The 16,745-nt window shown below is 49.4% G+C and overlaps 1 protein-coding gene across 1 annotated transcript; it reads left to right on the top strand.

Moving 5' to 3' along the window:
- Positions 1 to 10,143: 10,143 nt before the first annotated feature.
- On the top strand, positions 10,144 to 16,633 carry MAGIX (MAGI family member, X-linked). Its single transcript, XM_056128607.1, has 6 exons — positions 10,144 to 10,268; positions 11,048 to 11,218; positions 12,392 to 12,474; positions 12,556 to 12,867; positions 13,178 to 13,349; positions 16,132 to 16,633. Exons 1-6 carry the CDS (start codon positions 10,220 to 10,222, stop codon positions 16,440 to 16,442), a joined length of 1,098 nt encoding a protein of 365 aa, XP_055984582.1. The 5' UTR covers positions 10,144 to 10,219; the 3' UTR covers positions 16,443 to 16,633.
- The last annotated feature ends 112 nt before the right edge of the window (positions 16,634 to 16,745 follow it).

The raw sequence follows: 16,745 nt of genomic DNA, 5'->3' as shown, positions 1-16,745 counted from the left end.
TTTATTTCTTTTTAAAGTGTTCTAGAATAGGGGCTTGAGTGATAGTACAGTGGGTAGGGTGTTTGCCTTGCACATGGCCGACCTGGGTTCGATGTCCAGTATATGGAAATCAGTCCCTATATGGTCCCCCAAGCACCGCCAGGAGTAATTCCTGAGTGCATGAGCCAGGAGTAACCCCTGAGCATTGCCGGGTATGACTCAAAAAGCAAAAAAAAAGTGTTCTAGAATAGGCTGACTTTTCTCATGGTGAGAAAATAAGTTTAATTTGGCTTCTCATAATAAGTTATTTTGCTGATAGGTCATGGGCATTTGCTTGCTAATAAGCTGCCTCAATTAGACTTTGTGCTAATCCTCTTATATAAGGAATAATATAACACCCTTATAGTGGTTAGGCCCTGAGCCACAATGAGGTGAGATATGAGAATTGAGGTCACCAGACCTTCCATTTTCCAGACCAGCTTTCTAGACAATTGGCGATTGGGTCACTAGTACCAGCATTTTTTTTTTTGTCTAACTTGCTTGCTAGTTATTAATCCTACTAAAGCCTGTGTTTCTGGGAATAAAAGTGCAACATTTTTCTCCCAGCATAACACAAATGCGTTCTTTCCTAGCCAGTATCAGTGTCATATCCAAAGCGATTCTGTTTTCACCAGCCAGCCTGCTGGTAACATCTAATTGACTGACTACACCTTGAAGAAAGTCCCTGATATCATTGTTAACTCTTTGTTGGTTATAATAACCAATTAGTCCAATCAACATTTGTATTAGTTCTAATAGACTAGTTATCACTTTCTGTTATGTTTGGCCATTTGTTGTTGACTTCTTATGTATCTTTACATCCCACATACAAAAGAGATCATTCTGTTTCAAGTCTTAATTTTATCTCCACTGTAGTAGTCATTATGAGATAGATCAGATTCCTCACAGGAACTGAGGGAAGAACTATTAGTTGGTCAAGTAACATTTCTCACAAAAATCAAGCATAATCTCCCTAGGAGACCTCTTCCTGAAATATCTGCTCCCAGTCCATAGGCCTTAGGGGTTGCCATGGATGCTTAATATAGGATTTCTAGAGTATTGAGGATTAAGAGTAAGGAATTGCACTTACTCTGACAGTTCTGACAGTTACTCTGACAATTCTGACAGTTGTTCAGCAGGCTACCAGGATACCCTTAGAGAGCTATTCTTTGTGCTTCAAGCCTTTGAAAGAATAGCACTGTAGCACCATCCTCCCATTCTTCATGGATTTGCTGGAGTGGACACCAGTAACCTCTCCATTGTGAGACTTGTTGTTACTATTTTTGGCATATCATGGGGAACTTGCCAGGCTTTGCTGTGCGGGTGGGATACTCTCGGTAGCTTGCTGGGCTCTCCAAGAGGGATGGAGGAATCCAACCTGGGTCAGCTGTGTGCAAGACAAACGCCCTACCGGCTGTGCTATAGCTCCAGCCCTTTGAAAGAATACTTTTCTTTTTTTTGAATCACCGTGAGATACACAGTTACAAAGTTGTTCATGACTGGCTTTCAGTCATAAACTGTTCCAACACCCTTTCCTTTACCAGTGTACATTTCCTGCCACAAACGTCCCCAGTTTCCCTCCTGCCCTCTCCAAGAATTGAACTGAGTCAGTCACGAGCAAGACAAGCTTCTTACCAGCTGTATCTCTCCAGTCTCAAAATAAGTCCTTTTAATCTTTTTGTGTTCTAGAACTGAAGAGACCAGCCTGCCTTGATGGAAACACTTTTCTTTCCCCCATTTCCTTTTTTCCTTTTAGGTACTGTAGTTTGCAATACTATTACTGAAAGGTTATCATGTATATCATTTTATCTCCTCTTAGCACTCAGTTCTTGTCCAGAGTGATCCTTTTCCATCTGTCATTGTCCTAGTGGTCCCTTCTCTGTTCTAATTGCATTCCCACACGTGTGGCAAGCTTCCTACCATGGACCAGTCCTCCTGTAAACCAATCTCTTCTTGATCCCACTCCAGCCTAATAGAGATTTATCACAACAAAATGTGGAGGACAAAATGTTATTTAATTTTTAAACTTTTTTTTTGCTTTTGGGCCCCCCCCCCCAGCAATTCTCAGGGGCTGGACTGTAGGATAACACTGTTTTGTCCTTCCTGAATAGCCTCAGGTAGTTTAGGTATATTGGGTTGCTCCCATCACAGTGTTCCCATTCCTCTGTGTTTATCTGTAACTTCTTTCTTTGTGCTCTGTTGACTTGTAAATATTGTTTTTTCTTTTCTCCCTAAGTACTTTGCATAGTTTATTCAGAGAAATGTCCTTTTTGTATGGACACAAGAAGACATGCTTTTGTAATGTGACTCTCAGTGATATTTTCCTTCTGGGCATCTGTTCTCTCACCTAAGCCTCAACTGCCTTTACTTCCTAGTGCCCCCAAAAGCAGGGACTGGATGGAACCAGGGCAAGCGGTAAGCTATGTGCTACCCTGGCATCGAGATGGGCCTGGCCAAAGTGCCATAATGCTTAACTATGAGTTAAGAGCTTGGGCATGGACAAATGTTGTCATGATCCAAAAATTAATAACTAGATTTGGACTCTGCTAGGGTTAGGAATGATTAATCTGGCCTGAGCACTGTAGTCTGAGTCTGTGGCAAAATGTTCCCAGGAGAGCTGCCCTACAAGTCTCAATGTTATCTCTTACTGTGTCCATACAAAAATAGCTAGTATTGATATGTTGATAGTTATTGGACTGAGGAAAGGAGAAAAATACCTTAGGAGGTATTTTGCCCTTGGGCTGTCAGGAAGGGCTTTGGAATACCTTTTAGGTGGTGTTCTCTTTGAACTTGGGGGACCCTCAGGAAGAGCTTTCTTATGTTGATTTGGCTACCTGACTGGGTGCAGTGTCAGCCTGGAGAGGGAAGGGAGACAGGAGTGAATGAAGAGAGGATTGGAATAAACTGCAACAAAGACCAACCAGCCTGGGTCTTGTTTCTTCCTTCATCTGCCCTTGGCCAACAACCGTCCTGATCCAGGCCACCCACAGACACCGGCTCAAGAGCACCGAATGCGGGCTGTGAGACAGAGCCGTCCAGAGAGCCCGTGAACACACAACCTTCAGCATGCATAGATTTTACACTAGACCTGTGGGATCAGTTCTCCCAGAACCTGAGATGCAGAGATCAAACCGGGTCTCCTGCATGCAAAGCCTGTGCTAAACCCATTGAGCTCTCTCTAGACCAACAAATCCCACTTTAGACATTCCTTCATGATTCATGCCCAAATCCTACTGAACCCTGTCCCACATATGTATATAAGTCACTTATTCCTTTTCAGGTCTCCTCACCCATAACTTAAGTCAGAAGCCATTTTAGTACTTCTCCATTGCTGGATTTGAGTATGACCTCCTCATAGTTGTGCCTCATGAACTATGTCTCTGGCCCTAAACCAATGTCCATTTATCTATTTACTTATTTACTTAATTGATTTTTGGGCCATGCCTGGCCGTACTCAGGGCTTAATTCTGGTTTTGCATTCAGGAATCACTCTGGCAATGTTGGGGATGGGGGAAAATCATATGGGGTGCGGGAATTGAACTGGGTCAGTCACGTGCAAGGCAGGCTCCTTACCCGCTTTATTTATCTAGTCTCAACCAATGTCCTTTTAACCCTAGAGGATTGAAGTCATTCCTCCTGTTGTATTCTAGAACTGAAGACCATTTCCACTCGTAAAATCCCCTTGTGCATGGATTTAAGCAAACCTCTTTTCAGGTTCACTACACGTGAATGTGCGTCTGTTGTCTCTATTTTGACCATCTTTGATTTAGTCCATAGGTGTTCAAATCTAGGTGACCTGGTTCAGGGTGATAGTACAGCGGGTAGGGCATTTGTCTTGAACACAGCTGATCTGAGTTCAATTCCTTGCACAACATATGGTCCCCTGAATCCTGCCAGAAGTGATCCCTGAGCTCAGAGCCACAAGTAAGCCCTGAGCACCACTGGGTGTGGTTCCAAAACCAAACAAAAATTACTTGGCCTACCTCCCCCTTTTCAGAAATATATTACTTAGCACCCAGCACCCCCACCCCTTTTTAAATGCATCCCCCCATCTGAAGCTACTTTCCACTCTCCTGGATGGGTAAATCACCTCCAGGGTGTGGTATCGCTCATTTGGAAAACACTGATTTAGGCCAATGATTTGGGACTGCATAATTTACCCAATCACTGATTTGAGCCTAACTCACTGTAGCACTGTCCTCCCTTTGTTCATCTATTTGCACGAGCAGGCACCAGTAACTTCTCACAACAAAGTGTGAGAACTGTTGTTACTGTTTTTGGCATATCGAATACGTCATGGCAAGCTTGCCAGGCCTTGCCATGCGGGCGAGATACTCTCAGTAGCTTGCCAGTCTCTCCGAGAGGGACGGAGGAAACCAATGCGGGTTGGCCGTGTACAAGGCAAACACCCTACCACTGTGCTATCGCTCCAGCTCTGAGCCTAACTCATTCACTGCTAATTTACTGGATCAGAGCATTACAAACCTTGCCTCTTTTATGTATTTTGGTCCATCTCAATTTATGGTAACTCTACTCATTAAACAACGCCCCAATTATTCCTCCCTCCCCCTAGCCCCTGATAATCTCTGTTTTCCTCATTTTTGGTGGGGAACATTCCCAGCAATGCTTGGGGGAACATGTGGTGCTGGGATAGATCCTGGGCCCTCATCTAAAATAAGCACCATAGGGGACTGGAGCCATAATACATAGGGTAAGGATTTGGCATGCTGCCTACATGACTTCAATCCTCAGAATCCCATATGATGCCCCAGAGGTCCAAGGAGTAATTCCTGAGCACAGAGCCAGGAGTAACTCATGTGCATTGCCAGTGTGACCACTCCCCTAGAAAAAAAATCTCAAAACACAAGCACCACTGCCCTTCGACCCACATCGCAATCCTACTCAAACCTACTTTTGATTTCAATGAATTGGCCTGTTGATGAATGTTATCATATAAATAAAATCAAACACTGTGTGCCCTTCTGTGACAGGTTTATTTCATTTAATGGAATGTCTTCAAGATTCAACCATGTTGTTATATGTATAAGAATTTCATCCCTTGGAGCTGGAGCAATAGCACAGTGGGTAGGGCGTTTTCCTTACATGCGGCCGAACCGGGTTCAATTCCCAGCATCCCATATGGTCCCCTGAGCACCGCCAGGAGTAAATCCTGAGTGCAGAGCCAGGAGTAACCCCTGAACATCCCTTTGTGTGACCCAAAAACAAAAAACAAAAAAACAAAAAAAATTGTAGATTTAGATCCCTTTATAGATTATTAAATCTCAAAAGATGTCAATGAGCCACAAAAATTTCTTGGATACTTGGTCTTAGGGCTGGAGCCATAGCACAGCGGGTAGTGCAGACCCAGGTTCGATTCCTTCATCCCTCTTGGAGTGCCCGCCAAGCTACTGAGAGTATCCTGCCCACACGGCAGAGCCTGGCAAGCTACCATGGTGTATTCGATATGCCAAAAACGGTAACAAGTCTCACAATGGAGATGTTACTGGTGCCCACTCGAGCAAATCGATGAACAACGGGAGGACAGTGCTACAGTGCTACTTTTTTGTCTTGAGCACAGCATATGGAATCAGGGTCAACCACGTGCAAGTGCCTTACTTGCTGTACTGTCTCATGTTTAACTTTTTTTCTTTTTGGGTCATACCCAGCAATGCACAGGGGTTACTCTTACTCATGCACTCAGGAATTACTCCTGGCGGTGTTCGGGGGACCATATGGGATGCTGGGAATCAAACCCGGGTCAGCCATGTACAAGGAAAACGCCCTGCTTGCTGTGCTATTGCTCCAGCCCCCACTCTCATGTTTAACTTTTAAGGAACCTGTTTTCCATGGTAGATAAATATTCTTACTGTATAGTGTGAAAAGGTCCAATTTGTCCACTATCTTTCCATTACTTGTTCTTTTCCACTTTCTGGGGCAGGAGAAATAGTACAGCAGGTAGGGTGCTTGTCTTGTATATGGCTGACCTGAGTTTTATCCCTTGCACCCCATATGGTCCTCTGGGCTTGCCAGGAGTGATACCTGAGCACAGAGACAGGAGTAACCCATGAGAACTGCTGGGTTTGGCCCCCAAACCAAACAAAACAAAAAAACATTTTCTTGATAGTGAACATCCTGGTAGTTATTAGGAGGTATCTACTGAAGTTAGAAAGAGCTATCTCTCTTGGGCCCAGAGAAATAGTATAGTGGGTAAGACACTTGCCTTGCATGCGGCCAACCTGGGTTCAAACCCCACATCCCATATGACCTCCTGAGCATCATGAATGCAGAGTCAGGAGTAACCCCTTAACATCCCTGACTGTGGCCCAGAACAAAAAGAATGAGCTGATTTTCTCAATAGCATGAGCCAAGGAGTCTGGACTTGGCAGATTGGTCTGTTGTACCACCAAGATTGTATGGTAATTTTCTATCTAAACCTATTCCCTCTTCTAAACATCAAACTTCTCTTGCATTTGGTAGTCTAATCCACGAAGAAAGGGTGCTTGCCTTGAACATCAGAGACCCGAGTTCGATCCCCAGCATTCCATATGGTCCTCTGAGCCCTGCCAGGAGTGATTCCTGAGTGCAGTACCAGGATCATACCTTTATCACTGCCAGGCGTGCCCCCCCAACAATAATAAATTCAGGTAACTGTTAAATAACATATGATGGGTCGTCTTACTTTGGCAAATATATTTCCACACAAACCTAAAAACCAGCCAAATTCCTGGTCTATCACATTGTGTTGTCAATGACTGTGGCTTATTAATGGCTGATTCCATGTACCCAAATGCCCAAGCATGGGAACAGGCTCTAAGTGGGCATAAGAGAATGTCGATGCAGGAGGAAGTGAGAATAATGAGGAGGAGAACTATATACAGACTGTCTCAACCCTCTCCATACCCGATGTAGATTTAGGTTGGGACAGATACTGGCAGCCAGGGTCCACTGAAGCTCAAGAGAGGTAGGAGATAAAGCCTCTTTAGGGGAGTGCCGAGAGAGTACTGTGAGCAGAGTGCTTGCCATCCACCTAGCTGACCTGGGTTAGATCCCCAGAACACCATAAATTCTCCTGTGGAAACCTCTTCTTTTGGTAAATAAATGGACACTTATAAAAGAAACTCAAAAAACTAAGAATTGAGTTTCCAGGGCTGGAGAGATAGTACAGCATGTAGGGTGCTTGTCTTGCATGCTGCTGACTCAGGTTTGATTCCAGGCACCCCACATGGTTCCCTGAGCCTTCCAGGAGTGATTCCTGAGTGCAGGGCTGGGAGTAAACCCTGAACATACTCAGGTGTGGCCCAGAAAACAAAACAAAAAACTAATTGAGTTTCTATATGACCCAGCAATCACACTTCTGGGCATCTACCTTAAATCCCATCAGCTATTCTGTGAAGATGTAAAGACATTTGCTCGCCTATGCTCATTGCAAAACTATTCACAATAGCTAAACCAGTAAACAAAATGAGGGTCCAAGAACAGACTACTGGATAAAGAAACCATGGTACATATACATAATGGAATATTCCTCAGCTATAAGAAATGATAAAATGCTGCAATTGGTCACTATGTAGAGAGTATCATGATGAATGAGGACAGTCAGAAAGCAAGGGACAGAAACAGAATGATTTTTCACATGTGGGATATAAAGAAGAAGCATAGTAAGGGAATAACAAATGGCCAAAGGCAATGGAAACTGAGAATTAATTTACAGAACCAACCAAATTGGGGAGATAGAGGGTGGGGGAAGGGGAACACTGAGGCAATGGTGGAGGGAAGCAGATATTCTGCTAGAGAGTGCATTGTTGGAATGTTGTGTGCACGAAACCCTATAACAGACAGTACTGCCAATCATGGGGCCTAAAATTTTTTAAAAATTGAGAGAAAATGCCTGAGGGCAGTCTCTGAATCTCTCTTGGCTGGTATACCCTCTAGAACGTTATTGGTCTCTCTGGGCCCCCATCATTTAATCTTTAAGCAGGGATACTGCTTTGTGCTAGCTGATGGCTCATTTCTCATTCTACAAGTCTTAGGCAGAAGGTTCACACACAGATGCATCCTGGCATTCCTGAAGACAAGGAGAGTAGCTGTGGCCATCTTCTCATGGGCACAGTGGAGGGGGTAGGACGCCAGAGGAGAAAGAAAGAGTGTAAAGCCTTCCAGGCATAAATTAATGTGTGAGCCAGGACTCAGCCTCCATTTTTGTCAGGAAAACCCAGGAAATGCAAGTGCTGGATATGTCTCAAGAAGGTGTTCTTCACTCCACACTGCACTGTAACTGATTAGACTATAACTGTGAACTTGGCTGTTTTCCTTTTCCAAAGCCAGATGTTTGGAAGCTGTGAGCTGGAACTTCTGTAACAGGTAGTTAATACTGGAGCTACGAGATACATGGAACTGTGCAAAATTCCATCCAGGCAGAGATTGTGTAAAAGGGGAGCATGGGGAATGGAGAGATAGTACAGGAGGTAAGGTGAGCCCCATCTGAAGAGACTGTTGAAGACACGCCAAGAATAACCCGTGAGCATCACCTGTGTGGGCTCAAAAAAAAAAAAAAAAGAAAAAGAACAGAATTTCCCGAACTAGAGAGATAGTACAGTGGGTAGGGCACTATCCTTACACATAATGACCCTGGTTTAATCCTGGAACCCCACACGGTACCTAAAATTTTGTTCTTGCTTTTTTGTTTGTTTATTTTTGGTACAACTCATTGGTACTCAGGGTTTACTCCATACATTGACTCAGAAATTACTCCTGGCAGTGCTCAGGGGACCATACGGGATGCTGGGGATTGAACCCCGGGCTGGCCACATGCAAGGCAAAAGCCCTAACGCTCCTACCCCTCCGCTCAAAAACTACTATCAGGGAAACACAAAAAAATAAGGTACAGGGATGGGAGGAGCCTGTGTGTCCCAGGCTGCCTCACACAATTTTTTTTTACCAGAAACAACTCTAAGCACTGCCAGATGTGCCCCCTACACAAACAGTTCCAAAGCAAAGTTGTTCTGTTGTTAATGATTGTGTTCCAGCCATAAACCATTGCAACATCTGTCCCTTCACCAGTGTACATTTCCCACCATCAATGTCCACAATATCCCACTTGCCCCCTCCGGGAATAGAACCGGGTCAGGCACGAGCACGGCAAGCTTCTTACCTGTTGTATCTCTCCAGTCTCAAAATATGACCTTTTAAACCTCCTACGCCTCTGCCTGACCCCTCAGGTGCCCCTCGCACACGGGGGTGCCCACAGTTGGCTCGCACATACACCCCTACGCCATTGCAGAAGCAGCTCAGTGCCCAAAGCAGCCGCCCCACCCCAAGACACGCACACACCCTTGGGACTTCTGTCCCCAGACACCTCTCCCCCCTTTCAAATCCCGCAGGGGCCTCTTCTGTCCAGGTCACAGGCTGGCACCTGCTCAAACCCTTCCAAAAGTCTTCAGGGACAGAATGATAGTCCAGAGGGACAACAAGCCTGGCTTGTTCGCCAGCAGGGTTCGATGCCCGGCTTCCCTGAGCACCTCCAGGAGCGATTCCTGAGTGCAGAGCCAGGAGTAAGGCCTGAGTGTGGCCAGGTGTGGCCCGGGAACAAAACAAAACAAAAATCGAAAGTCTCCAAAGTTGGGGCCCCTCTCCTCCCCCGCAGCGACCGGCCCTTCCCGGCTGTTGAGCCCAGCCCCTCCCCAATCGTCTGCTCAGGGCACCAAAGGCTCCCCAGGTGACCCAGTCCTCCCGGAGCCACCTGTTCCCCGGGGATCGGTGTCCGGTCACCGTTCCCACGCGCGTGCCCCCCGCCCCCGTGTGCGGGCTGTGTGCGGGGCGTGGGCAGCTGCGGGCAGCGGGGGCTCCAGGCTCGCGGGCTGGGTTCGACTAGCCGGGGAGCGGTCGGGGCCGCGGTGGGTCGGTCACCCCCGGCGGCCTCGAGCGCCCCGTGTCCACGTGGGCTACAGCACCCCCCCCCCCACCCCCGGTGGAAAGAGGAGGCCGGCCCGGGCCGCGGGAGCAGAGGCAGCGCAAGCGGCTGAGCGAGGCCAATGGCCGGCGCGGGCCCCCGCGGCCAGGCCTCCTTGTGGTCGGCCAGGTAGGTCACGGCGCCGCGGGGCGCAGAGCCCGGGCGCGGGTGGCTGGGCTCGGTGTGTCCCAGGCCACAGCGCCCCGCGCCGCCCAGCGAACGGGCCGCCTGCGTCACCGGCCCCTGGCGGCCATGGAGCGGCGCGCGGGGGGCGCCAGCGACCCCAGGGCCACCCGCGGAGGTAGCGGCGGGGAGCAGGGGGTGGGCGCGGATTCCCCCACGCCGGGCACCGCCGCTGCGCCTCTCGCCGTCCCCTCCCGCGGGGGGGAACAAAGAGCCCACAGCCTCGGTGTCACCGCGGGGGCAGAGACCCCGCACCCCGAGCAGGGCTGGGGCGCCCCCCGCCCCCGCAGCTGCGGCGGCCCCGTGCTGCGTCCCATGCCAGGGGTTCTACGAGTGTCCGGGAGGTTCCGGGGGATTTCTGCCCGGGTCCCGGCGAACCCCGGCCCTCCGGCTCTCGGGGGACGTGAGGGCGGCGGGGCTCCTGGGGCCATAGCTGCGCGGGCCAGTTACCTGCGCCATCAGGCGGACCCGGGCTGTCTGCAGGGGCGCCCGCTCTTGTGGCGTGGGGACCTGTGCGGGAACCGGGGTTGCTCTCGCTGTTGCGGGGACCAGGGTCTCTCCACGGTGGGCGAGACCGAATAGCGCGGGAGGGCTGGGGGCAGTGGGAGGCTCCGGAGCTGTTCCCAGCGTGTGCGGAGGTGTGCAGGGATGGATGGGGCGAGGCGCTCTCTCCAGGGACGTGGTTGGGGCTCTGGGGTTCGACGGGGACGCGGGTGACGGTCGGGGGTGGCGGGAGAGGAGCGGGGCCAGGGGCGACCTCCGGAACTCTCGGGGGAGGGGTGGGAGGTCTCCGGGTCGCTGAGGGGTACTTCCGGGTCTCCGGCTTCGGAGGGGGCCGCGAGAGCTGTTGCAGGCAGAGCGACGGCGCTGACCCCCAGTTTTCTTCTGCCTGCGCAGGCCACGGCCTCCGGCGGCACGGCCACCCCAACGCCCACCGCAGCGGCCGCCCCAGCGCCCGCCAGCTCCTGGCGCGTCTGGACGCGCGCCCCCTGGCGGCCCGAGCGGCGAACGACGTGGCGCTGCTGGTGCGCAGGGCAGGCACTACGCTGCGCCTGCGCCCCAAGGAGGGTGAGTGATGGGGCGGGGCCTCCTCGGGGGCGGTGGGGAGCCCTGTTCGGAGGTGGTGGAAGGGGGGCTGTGCCTTCCTCTCCTGGGCGGGGCTTGGAGCGAGATGACAGTGGGTGGGTCCCTGGAGTTTTCTGAAAGTATTCCTCTAGGAGGTGACACCAGCATGGTTATTGTTTGTTGGTGAATGTTAGAAGATTCATGGAGAGTACTTAATTTTGTTACTTTTGGAGATGTTCACACCTGGGGTTTCTCAGGGTCCAATCCAGGCTCCGTGCTGGCGGGTCGCTGCGGATTGATTTCGGGCTCCTGCAGGCGGAGCAGATGCTCCAGCCCATTGAGCTGTCCAGATGCCCGCTTTTTTTTTTCTTTTGCGGTGCCGGGGAATCCAACTTTCGGCTTCATACATTAAATGCAAGTGCTCTACCATTGAGCTACTTTCCCAGCATCAATAGCATTTAAAAAGTTTTTCCCCACTTTATTTAACCACTGTTGTTTACAGAGCAAATTTGTTACAGACATTCAATGTTCCCACACCAATCTCACCACCAATGGCATATCTTAAGAGGCAGGGCCTATGGTGTTTTTTCCTTTGGGCTCTTTTGTTCACACCCAGGGATGCTCAGGAATTCTTGGTATTGCTCAAGGGGCCATGTGGGATGCCAGCGATCGAACCTGGGTGGGTCACATGCAACACAAACATCCCACATGCTGTAATATCTCTCTGGCCAAAGTCTGGAATTGTTGAGGACAGGCACTGTGGTAACAGGCTGTCCTGGTATGCTCTTCAATGTTGTGTTATCTAGAAACAAATTGAGGGTAGGTGCAAATGGGATATATAACTGATTGGAAGGGAAGACTTGGAATGATGGATAGCTGAATGCTTCAGTGGCAGTTTCAAGTGTGGGTCTAGGGTGTTATTGAGGCAATGGGGTCTATGTGATATTAGACTGAGAAGAGGGTCTAGATGATCATTCAAATAGCAGGAACCCGGATTACTCTCTAAGATAGTAAATGGTTGAAAACAGTTACTCTCTAAGCAAAGTCAAGTCCAGTAGGTACCAAGTTCTCAGTGCCTTCTAGACTCAAGGGGGACAGTGAAGATAAAATATCAACTCAGGTTTGGCTCTTTAACTGTTTTCATGCAGAACCCCTCCTACCTCTTTCCTTCCATAGCTTTTCCTATGATGGATTCTGCAGAAATAGAGGTCACCGACAATCGTTTGCCTAAGACTCCTTTTGTGCAACCCCAGGCCCAGGTACCATCTTTTTTCTCCTAATTGAGGTTGCAGGGCCTGGAGACTGGCGATGTATATACACTTGTATCTTTACTCCATCAGCATCATCGGCCAGAGACCGTGGATCCTCTTATTGCTCCGCATCTAATGAAGCAGGGTAAGGTACACAGTGCTTCATCAAAGTTGCCCCAGACATCTGCTATGACATTGCCTCAAGCAAGTGCTTTGAGGATGTCTCAGGTGGCTGCTTCCAAGTTACTTCAGGCCTCTGATCAGTTCACTGTAGAGCTATTTCGCAGCTCTATGGGCTTTGGCTTCACATTAAGTGGGGGCAGTGATGCTTCAAGAAGTGCTGAACTGGCTATCCGTGGGCTGCTGAAGGGCGGACCGGCCCAGCGCTCTGGTCAGTTACAGGTGAGTCATTGTCTTCCACCTCTACAGAATATTGCTAGCCCTGTTCTTGTCTTACTATCTTTTGTTCTGGGTGCAATTTCTGTTCTTCCTTCCATAACTATGACCCTTGCATTTTTGATAGTTTTTGGAGGAGGGGGTATACCTGGCAATGCTCAGGGCTTACTCCTGCTTCTGCACTCAGAAATCACTTCTGGCAGAGCTTGGAGGACCACATGGGATGCCAGGGATTGAACTTGGGTCAGCCACATGCAAGGGAAGTGCCCTACCCACCGTACTATCTCTCCAGTCCCTAAGCCTTATATTTCTACAGGTAGGTGACCTTGTCCTTCACATCAATGGAGTGTCAACTCAGGGCCTCACCCTTGCCCAGGCTGTGGAGCGGATTCGTGCATGTGGCCCCCGGCTTTGCCTCATGATCCGAAGGCCTCGTGAGACCCAAGCTGGCAAGCCAGAGGCAGTGCCAATGCATCATAAAGCAGAAGGTGGATTTCCCAGGGGGGATGGAGCGAGGAGATGGAGGGAAAGGAGACCGTGTCAGAGTGCAAATGCTGGGGTCCTCAGTGGGAAGAGGTGTTTGGTTTTGTGGAGAGGGTAAGGGGATGGTGTCTGTGAGGGGTCTTTGTTGTCTCCAAAGCAGGGATGGAGGGGCAGGATCTCAGACTGGAATCTGACTGCGTCTTTAACAGGGGAGCTTTAATGGCACTTAAGGGGAGAGAAGAGCAAAGGCTGGAGTGATAGCACAGTGGTAGGGCATTTGCCTTGCACGCTATTGGCAAGGCTGACCCAGGTTCGATTCCTCCGCCCCTCTCAGTGAACCTAGCAAACTACCAAGAGTATCTTGCCCGCACGGCAAAGCCTGGCAAGCTACCTGTGAAGTATTCGATATGCCAAACACAGGAACAACAAGTCTCACAATGGAGACGTTACTGGGCATGCTTGAGCAAAATCGATGAACAATGGGAGGACAGTGCTACTATACAAGGGGAGAAGTGAGGTACAGAGTATTTAGAAAGTTAAGTGAGGGCGGAGAGTTAGTACAGAGATTAAGGTGCTTGCCTTGCACCCACAGGCCATTCCATCTCTTGTATAGTCACCTGAACCCTGCCAGGATTGATCCCTGAGCACAAAGCTCGGAGAAAGCACTAATCACCACTGAGTGTTACCCCCCTAAAAAATAAACAAGAAAAAACAAAGGGAGAGCCTTGGTCTTCAGGGAAAAGACTAAGGAGGCCCAAGGGTGTATAAGAGAGGGTGTAAGATAACATTGATTTGTCCTTTCTGCCTTGCCACAAGGAGTTAGGTTTATTGTGTTACTCCCACCACAGTGCTCCCATACCTCTGTGTATTTGTAACCTCATTCTTTGTGCTCTGCTTCCCCAACACGCAATCACCTTTATCTCCTAATCAGACTCTATTAACTTGTAAGTATTGCTTTTCTCTTCTCCTTAAGTCCTTCATATAGTTAATTCAGAGCAATGTTCTTTTTGTATATGAAGGAGGAAACTAGGGCCAGGCTGGTTGGTGACCAGTTGCCATTTGTTCCATTCTCTCCAGTCTCATTATGCCCCCAATTCCAGTCTCACACTGCCCCTCATTCCTGTCTCCTCCTGTCTCCCTTGCTCATCTCTCCACACTCCAACTCGCTGCCCTGGTCTCTCTCTAGTCTCTCTCCATCTCCCCAGCATTGGGGGTAGCAACCACACCTCAGTCTCAGTAGCACAATCAACATATCAAAGCCCTTTCTGATCTCAGATCAGGCTCAAGGGCAAAATGTCATTTACGGGTTTTTCTCCTTTCCTTAGTCCAATAACTTAACATCTTAATTAACATCTTAATTCTACTTCTTAATATTAGTTATTTTGTATGGACACAGTAAGAGATACATTAAGCTTGTAGGGTGTCTCTCCTAGGGACATCTCGTTATAATCTCAGACTACAGTGCTCAGGCCAGATTAATCTTTCCTAATCCTAGTAGGGTCCTAATCTAGATGTTACTTTTTGGATCATGACAGAATTTGTCCATGACCATGCTCTTCACTTATAGTTAAGTATAATGGTGCTTTGGCCTGGCCCATTTTGATACCAGGGTAGCTCACAATTTGACCTGGGTCCATCCAGTCACTGGTTGGGACCCTGCTTTGGGGGAATCTAGGAAGTAAGGGCAACTGAGGCAACTGAGAACAGATGCCCAGGAGTGAATATCATTCAGAGTCAATTAACTCCCAAATTACAAAAGCATAGCATTAACTGTCTTCCTGTGTCCATACAAAAAGGACATTGCTCTAAATTAATTATGTGAAGGACTTAAGGAGAAGAGAAAAGCAATATTTACAAGTTAATAGAGTCTGATTAGGAGATAAAGGTGATTGACGGGCTGGGGAAGCAGAGCACAAAGAAAGAGGTTACAGGGGCTAGAGTGATAGCACAGCGGGTAGGGCATTTGCCTTGCACGCGGCCGACCCGGGTTCGATTCGCAGCATCCCATATGGTCCCCAAGCACTGCCAGGAATGATTCCTGAGCGAAGAGCCAGGAGTAACCCCTGTGCATATCCAGGTGTGACCCAAAAAGCAAAAAAAAGAGGTTACAAATACACAGAGGTATGGGAGCACTGTGATGGGAGTAACACAATAAACCTAAACTCCTTGTGGCAAGTCAGAAAGGACAAATCAATGTTATACTAGAGGGGGTATAACTGGAGAGGGAATGGATAGGGATGCAGAAGGTAGGGTCTATTTCTGAAAGAGAGGGTTCCTTAAGAAAGCCCTGGGAGGTGAGGGCAGTGGGTTGAAAAGAGGGAGCGTAAATGGGGTCTGGAGAAGTAGTGTAGAAGGCAGGGCATTTGCTTTGCACGTAGCTCACCTGGGCTCAATCCCGGCATCCCATATGGTCCCCAAGCACCATCAGGAGTGATTCCTGAGTGCAGAGCCAGGAGTAACCCCTGAAACATCCCCAGGTGTGGCCACAAAACAAAAAGAAAAAGGAGGGAGCATCCTAGATAGTAGGAGGTTCGGGGCTTGCAATGAAGGCCAGGGTTCAATTCCATGGTAGATTGAGAAATGGCTTTGAGAGATTGTGTCATGGAAGGGGCAGGGCTTTCCGGAAAGGCATAGTAGGGAGTCCTTAAAGGGTAATGTGGGTCCCTGATAGGAGTCTTCGCAAAGGAGAGAACACGCCTGTGGTTCTTGGGGTTTTGGAGGCCAAATCCCCTTGCCTCCTCTTGCCCACTCTACAACCAGTCTAATCAGCAGTCTTGCTTTCCCCAGGTCACAGCCCTGAAGCAGGGGTACCGGAGGTCTTGAGGTCTCGCAGCGCCCGCGCCTCTGCATTTCAACACCCCGGAGTCCACCGGATGCCCCAACATGGGGGCAGCCAGGAGCGTAGCCCAGAGTGGGCCGCCCATGGTCCCAAGGTTCTTCTTGCGGAGCGCAGCACAAAGGAACCCAACGACGACCGAACCCCCAGTTCTCCAGGACCCTGGCTAGTGCCGAGCGAGGAACGGCTCTCCAGGACCCTAGGGGTCTCAGGCGCAGCACAGCTGGCACTGGAGAGGGCAGCCGGAAGACGGAGGCACTGAGTGTCCACCGATGGCGGGGCCCCGCCCAGTTCTGCCCAATGTGGAATAGATTCCTAGCTCCCCCAACCCAACGCTGTGTAGCCTAGCAGTGGGGGAGGGGGGCTCGTGGCCCCGGTGATAGGGCCTCCCAGACCCGCCAGCCCTGCACTTCTTGTTTCAGGCCGGGGAGGTAATAAAAGTTTGATCACGTCCAGACTTGCCAAGTGCTCTAGTCCGGGTGGGGCCCCAGAGTCTACTTCATACTGGATGGGGTGGGTCGATTCGGTTTCGGGGAGGATCTCTTTTTTTGCCACCTGCTTAACT

This window comes from Sorex fumeus, unplaced genomic scaffold, assembly GCF_029834395.1.
Source record: "Sorex fumeus unplaced genomic scaffold, SorFum_2.1 ptg000065l, whole genome shotgun sequence".
Taxonomy (NCBI): domain Eukaryota; kingdom Metazoa; phylum Chordata; class Mammalia; order Eulipotyphla; family Soricidae; genus Sorex; species Sorex fumeus.
The sequence above is the reverse complement of the archived record's forward strand: the minus strand, read 5'-3'. Positions and strand labels throughout refer to the sequence as shown.

Bases quoted from the DNA above. Each gene is read 5' to 3' on its own strand.
- MAGIX (XM_056128607.1), top strand. From the start codon at position 10,220: ATGGAGCGGCGCGCGGGGGGCGCCAGCGACCCCAGGGCCACCCGCGGA. The intron at 10,269-11,047 runs GTAGCGGCGGGG...CTGCCTGCGCAG, and splicing joins CCCCAGGGCCACCCGCGGAG to GCCACGGCCTCCGGCGGCAC. The intron at 12,475-12,555 runs GTACCATCTTTT...TTACTCCATCAG, and splicing joins TTGTGCAACCCCAGGCCCAG to CATCATCGGCCAGAGACCGT.